Here is a 24,997-nt window from a genome sequence, read left to right as displayed (position 1 = left end):
GACACACACCAGTGATGGACACAGCGCTCACATCATGTTGGCACACCGCCAAAAAATAATGATATGAGGTCTTAACTATGGGTCAAGGTCAAGAGTTCTGTTTAATCACCAGTGGCCTCCTCCCCGACACAGATTACACCCAGTCTTGGACTAAATTACACCATCAACAGAGATTCTCCTTGCGAAAGACACCTGCATGGTTAACTTCAGTTTTTTCTTTTAAAATGCTTAATAGGTTTTGCTCTTTACAAATAAAGTTCCTAAATGGTTTTGGACTGCTCTAGGAATAATATTTAAGTAGTATGAAACCTTTTCATTATGCAGACATTCTTTCAGTTATAAAAAGGTTGTTCCCTTTCACACATCTCTTTTATAGAAAAGGTATAGAAAAGAACCATCCATTGGTTTCATTTTCAAATAAGCACTTGTTGAGGGATCCTTTGTGGAATATTTTACATGTAACAGTTCTGCATGTTATAAACTGGATTTGAAGGTGATTAATGAATCAAAAGCAAATTGGGGGTGACACATTACAACCTTGTATTTCTGCTGTCACTTCAAAGGTCCTGTATCATGGAAAACCAAAATTTCCTGTCAATTTTGTAAAAAAATAAAAATAAAAAAAATAACAGTGTGACATAGTATGTAACCACTGTTGAAGTTTCAAAACGTACCGTTCATGTTTATTTACACTGAATAAAGAGAGGTTGGAAAATAATTATGTAAAAAAGAATCAATACTGTTATCAGTAAATAAAGCCTTACAAACGGCTTAAATGGAATTAAGGGGAAAAAAATACATGCAAAAAAAAAAACATAATAGCCCTTTAAAGAAAAAATATTTTCTTTAGTTGAATGTATGTTAATGTAATGTCATTTTATCCTAAGTATTTTTGGTTTTCTAATTCATGTACTTTTTGTATATAGAAGTATATGTAGTATGAACATAGCAGTTGGTCAATCTATAACCACAGGAAGTAAAGGTGCTCTCAGTGCAGGGTAGATATCTTTTAGGCCTACATTAAATGAATGATAGTACTGTAGTTTGATGCACTATGATATTGATATCATATTTGTATTGGCAGATAACTAAAAAAAATGATCTGCACTGGACCGATGATTAGATCCGATTCATTTTTCAAACCAATATCTTATAACACATTCTCGAACAGCAGAACGTTTAGACTGTGCTGAGACGTTACACTAAAATGTCAGCATTTTGGTCATTTTACTGCATTTGAAACTTGCTACAAATAACTGTTAGTCTCAATTTATAGATAATTTTATAAATGTCATAATAAGCAGTAGGGGATATGGTCTTGACTTTAATTAAGTTAATTAAAGATTTTATTTCAAGTAGTTTTGGACCAATTGTATTGGTCCAAAATATCTACACCGAAATGTCTCCAGGCCGGTTAGGAAGACTCAACACTCCCAGTGATCGATCAGCTTTTGAAAAGCAATCAGACACTTATGCTAAGGAGGAAACTAGAGTAAGGCCTTCCTCAATTATCTGATGGAGAAGATTATCTGTAAGGGTCTCTTTTCCGCTTCTTCCTCTTTTGTCTTTTTTTTTTCCAGGATCAGGTGGCTCCTTTTACATGACAAAAGGGCATCCTATGTCAAACTGACTATAGATCCCTTTAACTACTTTAGAACAGTGCTGTTTTTTATAGAGAACATGCATTTTGGCAACAGGTCATTTTGGTACGTGTCACTGGCACAGCAGTGTTTGTGAAAGCAGTGATAGTGCAGACATTATCTATGAAATTTGATTTCACATGTATATCATATTGTCATAGCATCAGATAAAATTAAGGTGTGCATTAATAAAGTTAGTGAAGCCATACTTCTTGAGTTTTTGTATTCTACATCTTTAAAAAAGGGGATTCTTCAAGGGTTCTTTAGTAAAGGCAATGGTTACTATTACAACCATGACAACATCAAAGCCCTTCGAATGCCTATTTGAAAATACTTTGTAACTATTCAAATGCTTAGATGTTTTTTTAACTGGTTAAATTGAGAATATCTTATTTGGTTCTTTAAAGGACTTTTTAAAAACAATTTCTATTGGCACCAAAGGGGTTCCGAATTTCTAAATAAAGAAAATGTTTAATTATGTCTTTACATGACACTGTTAGATTGGAAAGTTTTGTTCTTCTATGCATCTATTAAAATTAGACCAAAGTGCATCTTGCCTTAGCAATAGAACACAGGAGTGATGTGATCGCAGGTTGTGATAACACATGACCTCAAGTGCTCTACTGCTTTCATACAACAGTCCTACAAAACTCAGTGCTCAGCGGAATGCCAGTTGTTGTGATAAAAAGGTGCAGGACCAGAATGCATAACGTTTAATCAGGTTTGGATGGTAATGGAATACATGTAACAGCATTACATAATCAGCATAAAAAGGTAACTGTACTCTGTTACAGTAAAGGGTAAAAGGACAGTAATCAGATTACAGGAGGAACACTATAAAAATAGGGTGATTACCAGCTGGATTACATTAAAAAGCAAACTTGTTGCCTTTTGACAACTGCAAAATATGTCACATGAATCATGAAAAATGTGAACTTGGGGAAAGGAGGGTGGGGGGTGGGGGGCTGGTGATCCTGCTACCAGGAGAAAAATCCTTCTCCCCAGCAGTAGTTCACAGTCTTTTATTCAGCCAATCTTTAGAATTTTTACTAATATTTTAGTTTTTTTTATTGTCAGAGCTGAGAACTGCAGTATTTTCCTGATTTTACATAACACAAATAATACAAATAAGGAAAAGTACCATGAGAGCAGTATACTCATTAAAATCTATCATCTTCTTGTTTGAAATATTTACATATATTGCTCCCCTTAGATTTGGACATTTTGCTAAATGTGGGATGAGTGATTGCATGAGCGTCAATATTTATGCGACCTATTATCATTCTGTTTCATAAACTAGTGCAATTTTCATGTATGCCTTGTGTTAAGTTAAATTCTTGTTGAAAAAGTCTATTTGACATTATTTTTCTCTTGTATTTATTTAATTATACTAGTTTAAAAATATAAGCGATCCAAAAGTATGGAAGGTAAACTAATTACATTACAGTAATTCTTTGGAATAGGTTACAACTGTAACAGAATACATTTTAAAGTAACTCTCCCGACCCTGCTTGTGATTTCCAGGCAGGAAACATACAATTTATATATAATGAAATGTATTTATATTTTATATACTTTCAGCTGTTCATTCAAAACAGTCTGAACCATACTGCAAATTACATACTTTAAGTTATTTTAAGTTACAGAATAAACTAAGTTCAAAATTGTGACACCATTACCAAGATTTCGGTGTTAACAATACATTGTGTAGCTCTAAACTGTATCATTTTGAAAATGAAGATCTCATTTCAAGTGTTTATTTTTGCTATTCATTGCAAAGTCATCAGATCAGAGTGTTCCTGAGACCAAACAATCTATCTTCAGTTCCAGCAGTCAAGACAGTGGCACAGGCTAAACATTTGCCTGGCACTTGACAGAGGCACCAACTCCAGCGAAGCCTGTTACAGGAGCCCTTTCAGGAAATGGGTAAAGAGATCCTTCCGACCCAGCAGGCATGCCAGCTCTGCCATGCTCCACCATGCTCCTTACCCTCTTACCCTCCTCCCCGCTGCTTGCCGGTGGCACCTATTACATGCCCACGGCTTGGCGCTGCGCCACGTCTCTGACTGACTTATTCATTTACTCTAAAGCCTGTGTAACTGGATAGCTGTTAATTAATAAAGCTGTCAGGTAGAGCGCCGCCATCGGGCCATCATCGGCCCATCAAGTAACATTATCTCCTGATTGTTTCATGGCCAGCCTAACTGCCGGCCCCCCAAATCAATTACGCTAATGCCATGTAAATGAGGTCTCCTGCCATTAGCCCAAGCGGCAGAGGCAGCTATGTAGTAAATGGAGGCCTATTGTGGAGATGCACAAAGAGACACAATGATGAGGGTGTTTGTATCAAGTATGGACTGGTAATTTAATGTTAATATTTGAGAGAGAAGGGCTGAAAGCTGATGGTGTTCTGATGGGCGAGGCAGGTGAGTGGCAGGAGATCAGAGAGGTGAGATAAAGAAGGATAGGCATGTGATGACTAATTCATGTGGGATTTAGACAAGACAAAGTGAGTGACGTTACCCGAACAAGAGTTCACTCACACAGGCCTACTGTAACTGTCCGGGTGAAGTGTATGTGGTTTCGAATGGTTGACGTTGTAATCCTAGATGACCTAAAACCAGCACACATATCTATTCCTGTACAAATATTAAGAACAACAGACTTGGACGGTTTATTGATCTTAGCCCTGATCCAGTATGAGGCTTAAACTTGGGCAAAACATGGCAGTAGTGACCTTAGTTCACTGTGAGGCTCTAACTAGAACCGTAAAAGTGGACACACGCTGAGGACAGGCTGGGTAATCACCAAGTGCTATCAGATCCTCTAGGATAGCTGAGCTCCAGTAATCTGAGTGAGAGATCTGAGCCTTATACTGCTACACTCACTATTTGGGATAATTGAAGAGGCACAAATCACAGAAGCCTGATGAAGCCAAACCAAGCACATCCTTCAAGTGTTTCCTTTGGGTTATCTGTCTTATTTTAACTGTTGTGGTTGTACTTGATCTCTGACATTTTATCATTTAGGGTCAAAATGTTAAATGAAATAAAAAGAGGAGGTTTTCTGAATCTTGTTACAGGAAAAAAAATACTGACATTGGACATATGAATTTTCTCTATAATGCTATTAGAGGGGGGACTCCTAACGTCTACATTTTAATAATGTGTAAACATTGGTATTTGCAGCAACAAAAACAATACTGTGCAGAAATCTGAGACTACTCTTGCATTTCTTTAGTTTCCAGTCACAATGGTATGCTTATCACAATTACATGCTTATCACAATCCAAGTAATTCTACATACAAACAGAGAATCATTAGTCCATAAAACCTCCAGTTTCAGTGAATTGGTGCATTTTTGTTCAATTCTCAGAAAAAGCTTCTTGACAGACACACATCCTTTCAGAAACACAGCACTGAGCATCTTCTCACAGTGGAAGGACAGAAACACTTGTTTCTCAGATGTGAAGCAAGAGCGGAGCTTGATTTTCTTCTCTCTCTCTCTCTCTCTCTCTCTCTCAAAGATGAAAGCTTTAGGTACTGTTTATCTGATGGTGGCAGTTTTGGTTATCTACCCCTTCCAGGCATGGCTGTCAGGAGTCCTACTTTATATGTATTTAAAAAAAATTTGAACCCTAGTTTGGAAAATGTTAGTATGAATGCTGGTGTCTTTTTGAAGGGAACATCATGTCAGTGACTCCCCTGGGAACAGCTTATACTGGGAGGACACTGGTGCAACTGAGTCTGGGTTCCTCTCAAGGTTTCTTGCTCTTGCTCTTTTTCCTTGCCACTGTCACCACTGGCTTGCTCAGGGGGCTTGGACCCTGATTTCTTTCTTTTCTTATTCTTTCTGTAATACTGATTGTTCTGTAGAGCTGCTTTGTGACAACACCTGCTGTAAAAAGCACTATATAAATAAACTTTGTTTGCTTGCTTGGTAATATGACTTTTACCCAGTCCTTTTATATATTAGACACACATTTAGTATCTCAAAATTTCACAAAAATTTCTGTTAGACTATACAATAAAATAAAAAGAGCTGTGTCAGCAAGTGAGCAGTTGATCAGCTTGTCTTCCGAACTCATTACAGTCCAAGTAAGCTCCCACTCAAATAACATCAAGCCCATCAGCCCCACTATAACTAATAGTCAGAAGTGAGAAGCTAATGTACAATTTGGATGTGTTCTGCTTTTCCAACATATTACAATGTTTATAGCTCAGGCATGTTCAGCTATAAAAAGCTATAGGTAAAAAAGCACTACTTCTGACAGCGTTATTTGTTGCTACAAGAGGCATCTGTCCGGCAAAAATACATTATGATTTAATACCTCTGAGCAGACATTACAGACCATGTGTGTAGGCCTGTGACTGCTTAGAGTCAGAGAGTATTGAGAATTATTAATGAAAATTGTCCACCTTTATAAATCTAATTTAAACTTCTAAGTATAGAAAACAATATTGCTGTTATGCAACCTGTTTTGCTATTGTTTTTTATTGTATCAAAATGAAAGAATCTGACCCCTGCTGTGTGTGCATGGAGTGTGTCATTGTGAGAATAACAAAAGACTAACAGACAGCAGAGTAGATAACTGAACTATAATATGGAATAAAATATCGTCCTGACTATGTCAGTCTCCCAAACCCAAACCTTGACTGATTTTATAGCTCTATATACAGTGAGAACCTGCTGGGGCTGAATTTGGACTCCTGCAGCGCCTCTGCCTGCTCCAAATCTTGCGGGAAGCCATGGAGGACCCAGCCTCGCGTGACACAGTCCAGTCTGCTCAATCGCTCGGTCAGGATCTGCAGCACCATGGAGTCTGGAACTGAGGAGATTTAACAGAAACATTAAGACACCATTAAAGGGAGAAGAAGATGTCATCTCATTATTCCTTATTTATCTTCTCCTAGTCATTTTTATGATTACATGAGAAGTACAAAAAAAAGAGTGAAGGCATAATCTAAAAGGAGAATGCGCTGTCTCACTAGGTTCAAACACAAAGCTGTCATCTCACTGTGTCCTTGTTCCATATAATATTTGTTCTATAGACTGTAAACACACAAGGATTGTATACACACACACCTACTTTGTTTGATTGGAAGTTCTATATCTACACTATTTCTCAGTGAACTGCATCAGGGAGGAAGGTTAAAGATCTAAGAAAACTGATGAGAGCTCGTATTTGTTTACTTCCCTGACAGGTAACAAACAAACAAACAAAATAAGATACCTTACCGGATGAATCAGTGGAAAAAGTAGTCAACTCTTTACAATCAAGAAACATTAAGAAGGCGAGAAAACTGATCTGGGTTTTGTAACTCATTGTGAACAAAAAAAAAATGGAGGTTAATTTCATCTGATGAGATAACATAAAGTACCAAGTGCATCATCCTTTTCAACAGACAGTGTAGGTGTGGGGCATGTCACAAATCTTGAGTACTGTGAACATGTGAGGTCTAAAGGGTGCACCATTAAAAGAACAAATAAGACAGGAGGATGGTTTGAAGAGAAACAAAACAAGATAAATACAGCGTGCAAAGAATTACTGATCTCATCATCAGTCAATATTATTGAGGACATGCCTTTTGTGTGCATATTGGTGGGATTTTGTTCAGTAAATAATTAGCCAGAATATTGTCATTTAAAATCATGTATGTACATTGGGCCTTTTGAAACTACTCCACTGGTTTCTCTCTGAAGTCAACAGCTGCCTGACAGGCAACATAAGCGAATTGTTTAAGGGGATGATACTGATATAAAGCTGGGATGAAGACACTTCTTAACATGTGAAAAAAATGCTCACAAGATGAGGGCGGCACATGGAAAAAAAACTGCAGGAAAAGCAGAAGGCGACGAGGACAAACAAATAATGGGGGTGAGGAGGAAAAATAGAACGCCATTCTTTAAGGAAAGTGAGCTCGCACCCAGGGGGGTCCCCGCGGATGCTGAAAAATTAAAGTCGACGGTTTCAAACTGTCCAATTTCCACATCAAACGCTCGCAGCCTCTTGCCTCTCTCTCCCCGGCTCTGCTTCAAACGGCAGGCAGCCTGGAGAGGGCTGCTCTCCTCTCTTCCTTCTCCTCCTTCTCTTCTCGTAAGTCTGTTTTTTTTTCATTTCCTTAATAATCCCACTCCCTAAATCCCCAAAGCGCTGTATTGGTTCCACTAGCCACCGTCTCTCCATCGCCTAATTATACCCCAGCGAGCCCATTAATCAACTCCTAAATTATTTAGGCAAGCTCCTCTGCCTGAAACCTTCACTGTCACGACGTAAGGGGGTGTGGGGAGGGTTGCGAAGGAGACAGAAAGAGAGAGTAGGAGTCACAGGCGTCGTGCACAACCCAAAAGCTCTCCCCTAGGACAAAACAGCACAGTTCAACAAGGCCGGGGAATGCCAGCTAACACAACATTTACATTGCATTTCTTATGCATTCTTTTCTTTTCCCCTCAACAAACATGCAAACATGAATTCATGGAATTCATGAATACATCTGGTACCAACAGCCACCACAGCAGTTTAAGAGAGTCAACATGCACCATTGGGGTCTAACAATCAGGCATCAGGCCCCCCGACTTTCTCAGACTGTATATGTGAGAGAGAACGATAAATATGGGTGGCTCATAGCAGCCCTATGGAGTTGAGCTATACTATAAAGGATAACAGAGCTCAGAACCATAATGGCTTTCATCTTTACCACTGTGCTGAGATAGAGAGATAAAACGAACCTTTGATGCAGGTCAGAGGGAGAAGTGTAGCTCCTCTCAAATCAAGCTGTTAGCCATATGCATCACACTAGCAGCATGAGAATACACCAGAGAGTGATCAATGGGGATTCAGCCTGAATTCTCAAGATCTTTTTGATCCACCCATCCACGCTCCATATCTCTACTCTCCATCAGACTTAACTGAAAGCTCATATTTCTTCGCAATTAATTACAGCATTGATCAACTACACCTTTAAAAGGCCAATACTGTATACATTTGACATTTGACACTATACAAGACTTTTCTCCAGCCTCTTTATCCCTTAGAAAAAGACAGACTCTTTTTGTCACTGGACCTTTAAGACTGACATATGTAAATGATCTCTATTCTGATTGGCTGCCCTGTATTGTGTCTTCTTCAATGGCCTGAAACACTCCTTATCTCTTCAACATAACAAGTGTGGCTAAGCTAGGGTAGGCTGAATAGGTGGAGTTGCTTTTGTGATCTCAAAATAATTAATTTAAAAAGGCTGTTTTTGCAGCCCCCGCGACCCTGAGGGAGAAGCGGCTTAGAAAATGTGTGTGCGTGTGTGTGTGTGTGTGTGTGTTTATGTAGCTTAGATTTCATATCGACTATATGGACTGGATATGTTTAACTTTAACAGTGTTTACATACTGTATCAAACGCTTATGTCAAAAAAGGATGATTCAGTTTTCCATAATATGGGCCTTTTAAAAATAAAGACTGTAAAAATAAAGGGTTCTTTGGTGCAAATCCACAGAAAAAGAAAAAAAAAACAACAGCTTTGGTTTCCTGGTTTGTCTTTTGGATCCATGTATGTAAATAGGATGTGAAATAAATTCATTAAAATAAAAAATTGAGTCATAATTCCTTCTTACATGACTATTTCCCAATCCCTCTTTATGATTTAGAATTAAACAGCCTGATTTTGTTAATGTGCCTTAGACTGACATAGACTAATGACCTCTGGCTCTGATTGGCTACACTGCATTGTGTTGCATTCAAAAAACAGTTGGTGGATTTACGTAAATTAGTTACTTTTTGTGAAAAAACATACTCAGAAGAAGCCGTTTTGGCAGTTTAGATTCCATACGAACTGTATGGACTGGTAATATTTTGACACTTTATTACAATACTTTATTACAATATTTACATTTTTGTCAAAAAAGCAAGGAATATTCAGTTTTCCATAATAAGGATAATATAAAAACAAGGGTGCCACAAAGGCGTCTTTGTAATCACTTTTTGTTCTCCAAAGAACCTTTCAATAGATGATTCTTTAAACAAACATCTAAGTAAACACAATCCAGGCAGAACCACCGCATAACGCAAAAGTTCTATATCAATAAAGGCTTTTCCTACAACTGTCGAAGCCAAGAACCGCTTAGAAACCTTTACTTTTAAGAGTGTAATGTGCATGAGCCTCGATATAATCTGTCAAAACAGTCAAGCTAAGCTCATTAAATGTGAGGCACCATTGTGTTTCTCAAAGCCAAAGGTAGTGCTCATCTCTGTGGCAGTTCATGCACAGTCGGAGAAGAGCTAACTGTAGGAAGTTGAGCTGTCAGTGTTCTGCACAGTCTCCGTGGCCACACTGAGGACAGAGTACACTTAAAGCAGCTTCAGCAGTGAGAGATCCCACCTCTGTGATGCTGCGCTCGAGTGTCAGTCTCATTAAACACACACACTTATACACACACACTTTGTAGCCCATCGATTCTCGGGGGATGTTTATTAAATTAATCACATTTTGCTCAAGGCAAGTTTAGACAATCAGCAGCAGTGATTGGCAGGCCTGGCAGCTTGTGATGCACTGTGAGGGGTGGGCCTGTTTGGATAAGCTAACAGGGCCTGACTTAGATGGGAAGCCAAGGCAGTTTTACACCTTGCCTTATTGAATTATTTTCCCCCAGGGGTTTCACAAGGAGAGGACGCTGAGGGCTTTGTAGAGAGCTGCGGACAAGGGATGTGTAGCAACTGACAAAAATATGCAAAAGCATATGGACCTGAATGACTAAGCGGAGGACTGATGTGCAATATTTTTTGTAAGTGCAGTTAGAATATGACCCACTATACGTACAATAAGGCTTAAAAGTGGTTTGAAGAAATGGCCATGAAATTGACCATGTCATGCAAAGTTGTTAGGAGTCTTATTTTCTGTTTGTTTTATTACTTTTTACTCTAGTTTTTCTTTTTTTTTTTACTTATTTCCTTTGGCTTTTTCCTTCCTTGCATAAATTGCATTATATTCCTTTTCTGAGAAGTATCTTGAAAAATGAACTACTGGTACTTCAAGGCCATTTTAACGGGAAAGTAAATAAATGAAGACAATCTCTGACATGTGCCTAAAGCTGTATGGTCATATGCAAAATTTTGAGCACCAAAGTCTGATTACATGTTTTGTCATAAGTTGATACATCCTCTACAGAGAACTAAATTGAGTACAAAACATTTCTGCAAATATTTATGCAGTTTTTACTTATTTTGAGTTTAACATTTCACATTTTTCAGTTTTTAGTATGGTACATATCAGCAAACAAACAGTAACTGTACATTCAAATGTGCAGATATGTAGAGAACACATGCAGAATATCAGCCAAAACATGTAATTTGACTTAGGGTGCCCAAATGTTTGCACATTCAATATCAATATTTTGGGGAAAATGATTCACCAACAGTAAAATTCCATAGCGTTTGTCCTTCAACACAAACACAAATGCTGGGTCTAACAGCTTTCCAAATTTACTGATTAATTGTATGAGACTAGGCACAACCGATGTAAAAAATGTTGTGGTTGAAATGTAAGAAACAGAAAAGTTAAAATATTGGGTCTGCTCAGAGTGAAAAGATTAGCTTTTACTCCTATTCTCAGTTCTGATGTAAATGTATTATTGTGTTATATATACAGTATATCCATTAATCATAAACCCTAAAACCCTAATGGACTGTACGTGAGCAGTCCCTAACTACATTCTATATATTAGTTTCAGGTTATTAAAAAGGATACTTCTTAGTAGGTACTGAATAATCTGTCTTAAGTTCAACAGACCAATAAACAAGGGGTTAACTGTTATCAAAATGCTTTTTCTATAGTCTTGCACTATGTCAGTAAAGGAACAAGCAATAACAATACTAGTACATCACCACTCACCTGTCTGATAGCTGTACTACAACAGAGAAATATGACATGAGGTACACTTATTTTTACCATACCAACAAATATAGATATGCAAACTCCATAATATATTCATTGGCCACACGCACATGGCGTGGGTGGTCTAATTATTTGGCCAAAAGCAGAAATTTCTAACAGAGAAAGGGGACTCTAAATAAGCCACATACGCCGAGGCTTCAGCTCTCCTCAGTGCATGACCTGTTTGACAGCGTGCGAGTGTGAGGAGGTGAGGAAGTTTACCTCGCCGTCCTGACTCCAGGAAGGGTTTAATGAGCTCTCCCATACTGCTCTCATCCGCTGCCACTGCCTTCAGAAGCTCGCCACAACAAACTACAGAAAGAGAGAGCGAGAGAGAGGGAGAGAGAGAGAGAGAGAGAGAGAGAGAGAGAGAGAGAGAGAGAGAGAGAGAGAGAGAGAGAGAGAGAGAGAGAGAGAGAAGAAAAACAAAAAAGAGCAAAAGAGAAACAGACAGCGAGGAAGAGGGAGCAATGGAGAAACAGAGAAAGTAAAGTTTTAATTTTTAAATAAACAGAATGCACAATGTTCAGTGTGACCTTTAAGAAAAGTCTCAAGACAGAACAAGAAAGAATAGGTCTTGAGCTTGCAGCCCAGGGCAGCAAGAAAGGACAGGTGATGAAAGTCAATATGCCAGCAGAAGGAATTGTGAGGAAAATTGGGGGGAAAAAGTAAAACTTAAACCAAGGAACTGGAGACGTGTGTACAATTTTTATTATCTTCATGCACAAACAACAAATGAAACCTTACTAACCAAATATAGCTAGATTTCAATAGGCACAACCAACTCACTGCTGACAATGTCGTATTTCTTGGCGATAAGCCTGGCCTGCAGGCTTTTCCCAGATCCTGGTGGTCCAAGCAGGATGATTCTGGGAGTGTGAGGTGCGGCAGAGCGGTGCCTGGACATAACGTAGGTCAACACTGCAGGACACAGACAGCAAAAGAATTCATGTTAGGATTTAGACAGTCTATGCTTACATTATCTCTGTAGACATGGCTATGTGTTGATGGCTCTTACACCCAAGATGCATATTCCTTGGTGTGCATATGGTAGTTGTGCTCTGGGAAAGCTAATGTATTTCCAGTAAATGATGAACAACTGTGCCACGTAACAAATGCAACTAATTAATAATCAACTGTTAATGCCATTTAACTTAATTGTAGTTAATATATCAGTGCCACCGTCTTAATGATACAGGTCACACATTATACATGTAATTAGAGTACTTACTGAGGACAGATTACTGAGCACATGCCCAGAGCCCTCGAGACCAAAGAATCAACATAGCTTTTGGGCAGAAGCTAAAGCTAGTTTATTTTAAGTCATATATAACCCACGTGCCAGAAACAGATGTCATCTAGAATTCAGTATATGTTACTCCAAAATGTGTTTAGCAGTAATGGTGCCTTCAAAGATGTTCCAGATACCATGACCCTTGCTTTTGAACTTTTTATGCAGGTAACAATCTGGAAGGTCCTTTTTATCTTTTGTCTGAAGAACACAACATCCATTATTTTCATAAAGATCCTAAAAAGTTGACTTGCCCAACCACAATACATGTTTTTTTTTTTAATCCTTGAATACAAGAAATCATCAACCAGTTAAGTACAACAGACTTAATTTATTTAAGGTAGAAAACTCCTGATGACACAATAGCTCAATCCAGTTGCATTGAAGCCTTAATATGTAATAAGCCTGAGATTTTGAAGGGGTTAATTCTCTCTTATTTGACTCCGTTGACTTTTGGTGATTTAATGCTTAGGATAAATACAGTCTTTACACTTCAAGTACATTTCAAAAAGTGTCAATTCAATTAATGTTGATTTATATAAGCATGATTTGTTTAACATATAAGAGCCAGCTTTATGTTTTTTAATATACTAGGGCTGATAAATAAAGAGCTGTTGATCCAAATTCAATATGCAGAAAAAACAAGCAGCTTTTTATATGGGTAGATGCAGCTAATGTAGACGACCAATATCAGTTCTTCCCAACGTCCCATAGAGCAAGAGATTAGAGGCTGTTAGAGGTTTACTGTTTGGTTAACAAGAGTCTAACAATTAATAATTAACATTTGATTGATGCAGGGAATTAGTGTTTTAAGTAGGTAAATGTGCACAGTTGCTCAAACAAGCAATAAAAATAGTTTTAACCAAAGTTAACCTCTGTTATTACAACGCAAATGAAAGTGCAGAGCCAAAACATTGGCCAAAACTTATTAGTAGGGATGTAATGATTAACAAATTTTGATTCAATATGAAACAATGGCGTCTCGATTTAATACATTTTTCAATACAGCAAAAATAAAGAATTGTTAAAAATACTGCTTACATGAATATGTTAATGCACATTTCTGCATTCTCTTGCCAAAACACACCCACTTCAACTCAGGAAGGGCTTGTTAATAAGCAAACTGATTGGGATCATTTGTGTTAGAAGCAGAGAAAACACTAAAATGTGGGCATGGGGTCCTCCAGGACCAGGAACTGCCTAAAGCATTCAGCTTTGTATGACATAACACAATACAATATGCTGCGACATTTATTTGATCTTTATTGATATTGCATTGCTGCATTGATACATCCCTTTTATTTAGCTAATTAAGAAAGATGCTAGATAAGCGGATAAAATCACAAATAAATGTAAATCCATGAAAAATGAAAAAGTGAGAGAATACTTTATTGAAAAAAGTGCCTACTATCTCATTACTGATTATTAATGTTATCTATAAAGGTGGAAATAAAAATTACACGCATACAATTTTGAGGATGTCTTTATATTCACACTATACTGATTTTATAATACAAGTTTAGAGAAGTTTAGAAAGCTTAAAGAAATCTCACTAGAGTGAGCAAACCAAAACTACTTTTGTTAGAACTTGTCCTCCTTTAGCCTTAGCCAGCATACTGTATTCCTAAAATTGGGCTTCAGTGTTTCATAGTGCAAAAAGAACACAGAGATCTTGGTTAAATGTTTAATGCAGATAGATAATACAGCACTTATGAGGGTGCAGTGAGAGTTTCCCTTTTAAAGACCAACTGCTCACAGTGATTGAATATAATCCACATATAAGGCAGCCTGATTAATAAATCATTAATAAATCATCCAATATTTCCTTTCACCTGCCATGTGATGCTGCCACGTGGCTAACATCTGTTAGCAGCTGGGCCTCACTCACAATGCTGTTTGCCTAATGTGTGCTAATTAACAACGGCCTAATTGTGACTAATGAGTCTCCCTCATCCAACGCTTTGTGCTGCTTTAATTGCAAGACAACAACGGTGATAAATGGTTCATATGCAAAACATGTTAATGCGCTAAAAGGCGACGGCAGGGGGAGGCTAGCAATGTCGCAATCAAACTGCATGCTAAATTAGCCAAAATCAATATTTAAGATGACAGCTTTATTGCAGTTTACAGCTCAGTCTGGAGTCATGAATGTTTTATAGCAGAGAAAGACTCCAAATATTTGTTTTATTTCCTCCGTTTAACTTAATCAAGCAAACTGAGTGTGATTAAATAAAGATAGAGGCAGCACAGCACAGTGGCCCAAACCTTGCATTTTAAAAATCAAGTTAGAATCTTTATGCCATTAGCAGAAGGGTAGAAGCGTTGCTCTACTCTACATGACAATCTGAATGCAATACTAGTATTAGCACTAGTATTAGTATAATATACTAGTGCTAATGCTGGCTGAAAGAGTATTATGAGGATACATTGCACTGTATATGGTTGGCTATGAATATCAATATAAATTAAGGCAATCTTCTGGGGAACCTGCCATTGAAGTAGGTGCTCTTTTATAAATGTGCTGCTCTCTGTTCTAAGCTGTCTAAGATAATATATTGGCATCAGCTTTTATACAACAGTTATACAAAATAAAGAAAAAGGTGAAGTAAAGAAGCCCTGACCATTGTAACAAATGTGCTTTAATATTGGCAGCTTTTTCCATCACAAAAACAAATGTATGCTTTGTGAATACATGCATAAAACTGTCACAATATCAGGTCTAGCTCATCTTTTTTCCGTATTTGCCAGATTTATCTGAAATGTTCCAGCCAGACTGTAAAGCATTTTACAGCCCATCTTATTTGTTGGATAGTATTGTGCTGGTTTCAGACTAATTCCAGTTTGTTTAGTTGTTCTGCGGTTCATTTGCTGCCCAGAAAGCTTGCTTAGAATTTAATGGTAGTCCAACTGTTTTTCAAAATCTTTTTCAAAATCTGACCAAACGAACTGCAGGTCAAATATGGTAGTTACCTAATATATTCCTTTCTGATTTTGTATGCGCTAAAGTCGAAACACAGCAATGTCTACAATGTTCAAAAGCAGTTTCTAGACTCTATCATAATGTGTTTTTTAGAATTATTTAATTTGTTAGTGAATTGTGGATATTGTGCTTTAACATATTCAAAAGTACATAATTTCAACTACGTTGTGATGTATTAATAAAACTTTGTGTCTAACCAAACAAGAGCAAACTACAAAACTTTCATTAATAAATGTTGAGACCCTGATCCAAATGTGTGCACATTCAAAGCAGATTTCCAATGTTCCATCCAACACACCTGAGTCTGAGTTTCATTAACATTAGAAAAATGTAAGTCAGAAAACAAAGAAAACAACCTGAGTTATTGATTTGAACTGATATTCAGTTCAATGAATCTGACCAAATGTACTGTCTCTTGGCAACAACGTCTGTGAGCAAAATTACAGATTCGCAGACAAATTCAAAATCAAGAGTACAAAATGTAGTGGTGGAAAGAGACAGGATATGTTCAATACCTGCCTTGCTCTAGCCATCCAAAAGAGAACATCTAACAGACCGGGTTAAGCATCAGTAAGGCAAGCTCATGCACTCCATGCCTCGAAGCCTTTAAACTGTCATCCAAAAGGAAGAAAATGCACCAAAATAGTGATCTAAAGAAAATAGAAAAGACTGATCTACAACAAGGACAAACACACTAATGTTTGTCCTGCTAATATTTCACTACTTTTATGTGCCTTATTTAAGTTTTCAGTTAGTTCGGTTCAGTTTGCTGGGATAATTGTGACTAATTTTCAGTTAGTGAAAGTGGTGGTTATTGCTGGTTGTTGTAACTTTTCTGACAGATACATATGAATAAACTGATAGACTTATAAATATAATACATTTATCTTGGAAAGTTAAAGAAGATATAAGTTGTATTCACAGTTATTTTGAGCACAGTGGTTACAAATGTAAAGCAAGTTGTTACTGAGCAACTGGTGCTCAGCAGAATGATAGTTATTATGAAATGATATGTATGATGTATGATGATGATATGTATGATGTATGATGCATGTTGTATGATGCTCATACAACATGAAAATGAAAATTATCAGATATCAGCATTGACACAAATTTCCCAGTGCATCCCTTCTAAAGTTCTAAAAAAATGCAACTCTGAGGATTTAGGAAGGAAATAGCAGGGTTCCAATACAGAGCATCTGGTCTGCATAATATATTGTTTATTAATCATCACAAATAAGCTCTCAAATCAAAACAATATTTTTTATTCTGTGCTATGAACACTGCAACCCACCACAGTCCCAAATAAGTACTTCTGTGGATGTTCTGATTAATCAAGGCATAACAAAAGTAAATTTCTAAGGTCAAAATAATTAACCTCTTTAGCATTAGTAATGATCTCACAATGAGTCTCCAATGTATTTTTAAATATTGCAGGCCATATCTCAATGACCTTTTACTATTACTATCATCACAACACTAGCACTGATCCATATCATGGAGCCTTACTGACTATATAGAACAATAACAAACAACCATATTCAGACAGAAACTGCAGCACTTATTTCATACCCCACTTCCAAAAAACCCAGGCACACAGTCAAATGATGTATGCAAAGGAGATTTAAAATATTCAGCAGACACTGCTCTCCTTATCCCACAACAAAAGGAGGGAGAAAGTGACAGAATTATTTTGTCAAGTTGAGCGGTGTAATATTGAGACAGGTTGTACTGGGCTGGCTTTAATGGCTCTGGTGAAGACTGCACATCGTTCTGCGGGTCCTCGCGGGACGGCAGGTGCCTGCAGCACAGCCTGAGGCAAAGTCCCCCAACCAGCCGCTGGCCTGACAGCTCGGCCAATCACTGCCTCTCAGAGCGGCTGTACTGCTGACCTGCGACCAGAGACTGGGTCAACACAGTGGGGAAGTACTGTACGCTGAGAATGGGGAGTTGTAAAGTGTATGCTAGCGAAACATGGAAGACTTTAAACATGGCTACTGAACAAAAGCAAGTGGGGACCAGCTGTCTTGATCTCATTTACACAGTGCTAACTTTACCCCATTACTTTTCACTCATTAACAGAAAGGTCTGCACATAACAGAAGTTCTCTGTCAGTCGATGCACCTTGTTTGTTATTGTAATAAGGCAAATGAGACCAGCAGAACATGCTAACAAACAGTAAAGAGAAGTTAGGCTGTATTCATCCTATGCATTATTTCCTAACCAGTCATCATATTTTACATGTAATCCTATCATAAGCAACAAAACAAGCTCTGCTCCTTCGTAGCATCAGAAGCTATGTGACAGCTATTGATGCCTCCTCATGGAGAATTTGTAGCCTGCTAAACGTTAGTGACTGACTGAGTGACTGACTGAGATATAAGCCACTACAATGAAGTGCTTTGCATCTAATAACCAAGATGGAGAGAAGCATGCCAGTGTAAAAATCTGCCTTTTTGTCTTCAGCTTGCAGAAGCATACTCGTTCTTCAAAGTCAAATACAAGACAAGCAGCATCCTCCTTGCCCCAACCCAGCTAAATGTAGAGAAATACATCTAACACAATCTTTATTATTATTTATAATAATTTTAATCTAAATAGATAGTTAATTTAACTCATTGGTGGTACACTAGTACAAGGAAGGACTAGTGGCAGTAGTGTTATTGTACCCACAGTATGCACATTTTTGCTGTAATTTCAGTAGTAATCAGCTCACCTTGAGCAAACACATCAACATGGGGTTGATCAGCATCAATGATTTTCAGGCAGCTCTGGTAGGTGCGATGTAGAGCATGGGCTTCACTGTGGTATGCCTGCAGCTGGCGAGATATTACATCCTCCGAGTTCAGGCCCTGTGGCCTCTCAAGGCGCTGAGCCACCTCTGCACTCTCAGGCCACATGAATGTAACATGATACACATCTGAAGACACAATAAAGGAAACAATGAATTAGAAAGTTGATTAGCAATAATACCACTTATCACAATCATTGCACTGTGCTTGATGCAGATTTCAAATATGCAATTTAACTATAATAAGTAAGGTGACCAGATATTATATGGTCTAATCCAAAACAGAATGGTCAGAAGGATGCTGGTGGTCATGTATACCTACATTTACTAAATCACATATTTTTTGTCCAGCACTAGGGGAGATGGTGTATACACCCATTCTTTTCAAATATGGTTAAGTACTGACCACAATAGCAGGCTAGTGCACTGACAAAGAAATAGAAATGGAAAGCTTTTAACAATGTCATTCAGATCAGCCAGGACCAAAGAGATCATTTCAGAAACCTAAACTCCTCCAAAAACTATAATCATCTTACAGATATTTTGTTAAAATTTAATAAATTGCTTAAAGAAGTCTTCTATCAATTTCTCTAAATACCTGCATAATTAATTTGTTAAGATGTAAACAAAATCATTTAGAGTGGTCTGAAGCGACTTCCTTCAAAGTAGTGGTGATAGAAACCAGATGTCTGCGAGATGGGGCAGGCTGGAGGTTAGGGAACTGGCTCTGTGAGCGAAAGGTCGCTGGTTCGATCCCTAGCGCTGACAGTACATGACTGAAGTGCCCTTGAACTTGTGTGTGCTCACTAGTGTGTATGTGGTGTTTCACTACACGTATGGCTTAAATGCGATGTTGACACTTCCCCATTGTGGGACTAATAAGGTTCACTTAATCTAATCTAATCAGAGAAAGTTACTACATTAAATGGTTATAAACAGAGTCTGATGTCTGAGACATTAGAGAAAAGGTTTGCCATTGGCAGACAGGTACATGCCGTTCATTGTAAAACAAAATAGTACCTAAAGAAAAACTTGCTCTTTCAGATTACCATTACTTTGCTGTCATTAACATTGCATGTCATCGCTGTCGGAACAAAACCTTGCCCAAAAAAGAATGTCCAAAAAAAAAACTTTACAACAGAAAGGAAAAAAAAAAACACTCTTAAGTGTCAATGTAACCTGATTGTGATTAAACACTGACATGGTATAAATGACAACAGATGTTTTTATATTATGTAAAAAAACATTGTTTTGTTCCAATAGCAATAGAAAAAGAAGACACATGCAGTTTTGCTTTTTTTTTTTTGTCTAGTAAATAAAACAGATGTATTTGCATAGTACACAGCACAATTGCTGGTTCCTAACACCACCACTGTAAAGAAATCAGAAGAAATCACAATGCACCATTTATTTCATATCAAATCAATCTAAATGGCTTTTCTTTACATCTCAAAGATTTAATTATGCTGAAATGCACAAAAGGTATTATGTGCATCAGTGTGCAGAATGAATATTCTCTCTACTACTCCAGCAAAGAAAATAGTGAAAGAAAGGGGACAGATAAACAATTTTTTAGAATAAGTCAGAATATTTACTGAAATATGGCATTGTCCTGGGATTTTGGGGACATATTGTCACCCAACTACATGCAAAGTACAGCATAAAATATTACAGTCTGAGACAAAATTGATTAGAACTATGAATGCACCTTAAGACAGCAGTCAAACTTTGATTCTGAAGAGAGGATGGCAATTATATGAACAGAGTGCATCCACCCTTTAACAAATCTGTGGGGAGCAAGAGCTTTTGTTCATTATAACATGGCTGTGTTATACCCAGTGGACCTGCTGCCATAGTTGGGATTCAGCAAACAGGTTCTGTATGGTTGAGGTCTACAGTTCACGAAATGCATTTTAATCAAGGCTGCGGGTTGGTTGTGTGTTTATTCTCCCAGCTCTCTGCACTGAAAAACTGTGATGATCATCCAGATATTACCTCCTGTGACAGGGTCTATCCTCTTGCCCAGACTCCTTTCAATCAGGACCGCATCAGGTGCCTGCAGTATCACTGAGACAAAACACATAAAGCAGTATACATAAAAATGTAGTTCTCAATAGCCCCATCAGTGGATCTAGACCATAATTTCTCACTATCACAGCTTACATATTACTTTCCCAGTAAGTAACGAATAAGTCATAGTAGTTACTGAATAATAATAGTAACAGTCAGAGATGTTACTGAGTAAGTATAAAAGTAGCATAGTAATTACTACGTAATTATAATAGAATTATTCAGTGAACAACGATAATAGCACTGTTCAAAGTAGTTACTAAGTAGTAGCACTATTAAGATTAGTTACTGAGCAAAATTTACTGCAGTATTCATAGCAGTTACTGAGTAAGAACTATAGTATTGAAGTGAGTAACAATGATGACAGAAAAAAAAACAAAAAAAAGGCTGAGACAAACTAATGTAAATTGATGCAAACTGTCACTGTCATTAAGATATAATTACATAGTTACATACCTAAATCTAGCAAAAACAAAGGCATAACTTATAAGCATTAAGATGTTAAGTTTAAAGAGGACAGCTTCATTCTCTGGCAATAACTAATTAAATTCGTAGAAAAAACATTGCTATCATGCTATTTGGTTGTTCAGTTTAAGTGTAGCACTGACCAACGTGCTCTGGGGCAATGCCAGCCTCCTGAAGACACAGAGCCTCTTCTCGGGTTTTGGGGATGGCCTCTAGTACCCAGCCCTGTAAATACAATACAGGCTGCAATACGCCAATCTGCCATTTCACTGTCAAGATCTTAAACAGACATACAGTGCAAACCAATTGATAAAAACTATCTAAGGCTTGGAAATCATAAAACAGGGATTCAGCTGCTTTCCCCTGGTCAACTGCTGTACTTCATCGGCTCTTCTTTTGTCTGTTTGATTGAGCAAAAAGTAATCTTTCAGTGATAAATAGTTGTTTCAAGCAGCTAATGGGCACCCAATGTATAATTCATGCAAACAGTGTCCCTGTATGAGACCATGAGAGCTAAAAATAATGAATGCATAAATTCATCTATAAATGCAGGGTAAAAGTGGCCTATATGAGGTTTCATGCAGTGAGGCAAAAGGAGGGTTAAATCCATAAAACCTTGAAAATGTGCCTAATTCTCCAGCTCCTCTCCTCCGCTTCTTACATGGCCATAAAAAGAACATAAGAAGAAAGGGAAAAATCGCATGCATATCATTCATTAGCTACAAATCCATAAAAAAAATCTCTCTCTAATAGTCTCCTAAATCCCAAGGCTTGCTGCGCAATGGTGCGGTAAAATAAAGAAGCCTCAAAGAAACCATCTCCCTCAAGTGCTTGTTAGGGGCCAACTTATTACCGTGGCGAATAATCTTAAAATAAATAAATATATGCAACAAACATTTATAGATCTAAGTATTATCAGAGGAGCTGTGGGTTTTTGCTGCCGAGATGCCTGTGCCTGTTTGAAATCAGCCTTTGTTTTTTCCCACTTTGATCTTTAACAGCGAACCTATCCTTTGCTTCACCTGATCTCAGTGCGCGAGTTTCCTCCCACTTACTTTCCCATTAAGCATTTGATTGCCTCTGTGGCGGTGAGGCCCATGGGCTGGGCTCGCTAACTCGCGCTGCACACTGACTCCGAAGCATTGCATTAAACAGTTCTTGACGGAAAAAGAGGCCAACTACACCCGAGCAACAACCTTTCATCCTGGACAAAGAGGTCAGCTGGGAGGACCCTGGATGATTAGATGTTTAAAGAATACCAGAGAAGTTTTCTTACTGAGTCAGTAACTGTTACAGAAGGCTATGCTAAAGCTAAGTTTCAGCTGTATACTGAGAAAGAACATCCACATCCCGGAAATACATGGTTTGCACAGCAAGCAAAGAAGAAAAACATTCTTAATGTAGATTTTATTCCAAGTAATTTTGGAACTTTTCTATTGTTCCTATGTGCAGAGATGTTTAGGAATGGCAAAGGGCAAATATACCTTTGTTGCTTGAAGAGAAAAACTATATAACAATTTTTAGTCAGCAAAAGAACATTTAAAAATTTTTTTTTAATTAAATACGCCGGTGTCAACAACTATTAACAGTTAAAAGAATCTTCATGTTATTTACCAAAAGCTTTTCCCTAGAATAGGCCAAGGACTTAATATATAAAGGTATAGTCTGAAAAATGAGAGAATAAGAACAAGTTGTGAAGTTTTGATATAAATATATAAAATATGTATAATTTATAAAATATGTAAAGATTTAAAACACAGGAACTTTCTTAAAAGGACACAATTTTTTTATTTCACTGGCATTTTAATTTTTCCTTGGTATTTCTGTGGTATCTGTGGTTTCATACATGAGAACAGGCAGATATGTATAAATGCTTAGTTTACAAACACACATTCATTTTTTTTTTTAGTTAAGTTAAGTTTAGAATATAAGCAAGGATAGATTACTGGCTGGTCCACTGGGGTCAGTGCCCAGGGGCCTCTCACTGCCAGGGACCTTGGGGGCCTCAGATCTCGTGGTACAAAGACAAATAGGCTATTGCACATTCATTGAAACTTAAACAGTTCTTCTTTATTTTTCGAGCAGTTTTCGACTGAATGGGCTATGAAGTGAATTAAATATTTTGAAACTGTAACAGCATTTGCATATTACATAAAACTTTAGAAAAGTATAGAAAACAATGTTTTCCATAATATGTGCCCTTTAAGGATATGATACAATAGAACCACTTTTGGTTCCCTACAGATCCTTTCAAGGAATTGTTCTATAAATAACCACTTACATAAACAAGTTGAGGGTAAAAAGTTGTATGAGGGTAAAGAAACTTTTAGAGTGAACATTTACGATACTTTACATAGTTTTGTCAGAGACCACACTTTGCTTATTTAATTTACGGTCAAGAAAAAGTTATTCATTTTTCATGAGTTAAGTCTGAATAGATTAGATCTAAGACAACTTAGGGGAGAGTTAAAAAAAACTGGGAGTTAAAAAAAATTATTAAAAGTTACAGAGAAAATGGGACTCCAAACAACCATGCAAGACCTGGTAGACCTCCAAAACTGTAACCTCAGATAAACAGAACCTGAAGCTTTCATCTTTAAGAAATTGGAGACAAATCAAGCTCCACTCTTGCCTCACATCTGAAAAGGGTGTTTCTGTCCACTGTAAGAAGACAACACAACAATATAAGTCTAAAAGAATGTGTAGCCGTCAAGAGGCCCTTACTGAGAGAAAGAAATAGAACAAAACAAAAAAAACAACCAACTTCTAAGACTGACCTGTGGATGTGTTTACAAGGAAGTTTCCATTCTCTCAAAAGGCAAAAAGTGGACACACTAAATACTGAACAATTTGACATATTTAGTTGTTGATGCTTTCTGCTTTTTTCCTGATGCACATAATAGCTCTTTTGACTGGAAAAATAAATAATTGAAAGAATGCTCTTTGACTTTTTGCACGGTACTGTAGTATGTGTGTTGAGATATTTGTGAATCCAGGTGAGTTAGAAAGTGAAGCAACTCTTCAAGGTTCTAGACCTGGAGGGCTGAGGCCAGAAGGAGAGTCCCAGGCCAGGTCCCAGGCCTGATCGAAATTGTAATGAGACTGCCTCACACACACACACACACACACACACACACACACACACACACACACACACACACACACACACACTCCTCCTGTCCCCAGAGCCCAGCAATGGGTTGCTCCATTCCTTTTCATCCACACATCAAAAGGAGATGTGGTATTGGGGCGCCAGGCTCTGACAGAGACCCTAACACTGGAACATCTGCAGTGAGGCTGCGTATCACAGGAGGGACACGCATGCAGCAGATGTCACCCGCTAGCTCAACAGCAGGCAAGGCACGCGAACTGCCGTCGCGACCCGACTTAACTTACATACACCTGAACACGCTGCTGGGGTCCTCACACAAAGCCTCCATGACTTCCCCCCCTGACTGTACAATTAGCCAATTGAGCCATCCTTCTGCTAAACGCATAGCCTTTGTCTCTGTATTTTTATTTATTTTTCCTAAAAATCCACATCACTTACAAATTTTAATTCCTTTCCATGTATTTCTTTGAATATGGTGAGGATACTGCATTGTTAGGATGTAAAATCTTTTCTTATATGATTGTTTTAAAAGACAAACTGTGAATTTTAGGAACTAATGCAGCAAAAATATTCTTAAGATCCATTTCAATGGATCAATTTAACAGATTACATTATATTTTAGAAAGATAAAGACAGAAATGCCTCAAGCAGAAATAAACAGATTGGTGGAACCTCTTATAAATATTTAGCTGTTCAAACTGATGAATGTTAAAGTGTAAGGACTG

The 24,997-nt window shown here is 37.6% G+C and overlaps 1 protein-coding gene across 2 annotated transcripts in view; it reads right to left on the bottom strand.

Moving 5' to 3' along the window:
- The window catches only part of ak8 (adenylate kinase 8), a 39,260-nt gene that overhangs the window by 5,668 nt on the left and 8,595 nt on the right, over nt 1–24,997 (bottom strand). For both annotated transcript variants that reach the window (XM_037531676.1, XM_017691201.2), the window contains exons 7-12: nt 21,304–21,385; nt 20,621–20,692; nt 18,551–18,754; nt 12,353–12,484; nt 11,786–11,875; nt 6,327–6,468 (exon numbers count right to left, since the gene is read on the bottom strand). In XM_037531676.1, the coding sequence (XP_037387573.1) occupies nt 6,327–6,468; nt 11,786–11,875; nt 12,353–12,484; nt 18,551–18,754; nt 20,621–20,692; nt 21,304–21,385 (722 nt within the window). The remainder of the gene's footprint in view (nt 1–6,326; nt 6,469–11,785; nt 11,876–12,352; nt 12,485–18,550; nt 18,755–20,620; nt 20,693–21,303; nt 21,386–24,997) is intronic.

The sequence above is a fragment of the Pygocentrus nattereri genome, chromosome 20, assembly GCF_015220715.1.
Source record: "Pygocentrus nattereri isolate fPygNat1 chromosome 20, fPygNat1.pri, whole genome shotgun sequence".
Classification (NCBI taxonomy): domain Eukaryota; kingdom Metazoa; phylum Chordata; class Actinopteri; order Characiformes; family Serrasalmidae; genus Pygocentrus; species Pygocentrus nattereri.
Note: the sequence above shows the minus strand (reverse complement) of the source record. Positions and strands in the feature narration are given on the sequence as shown.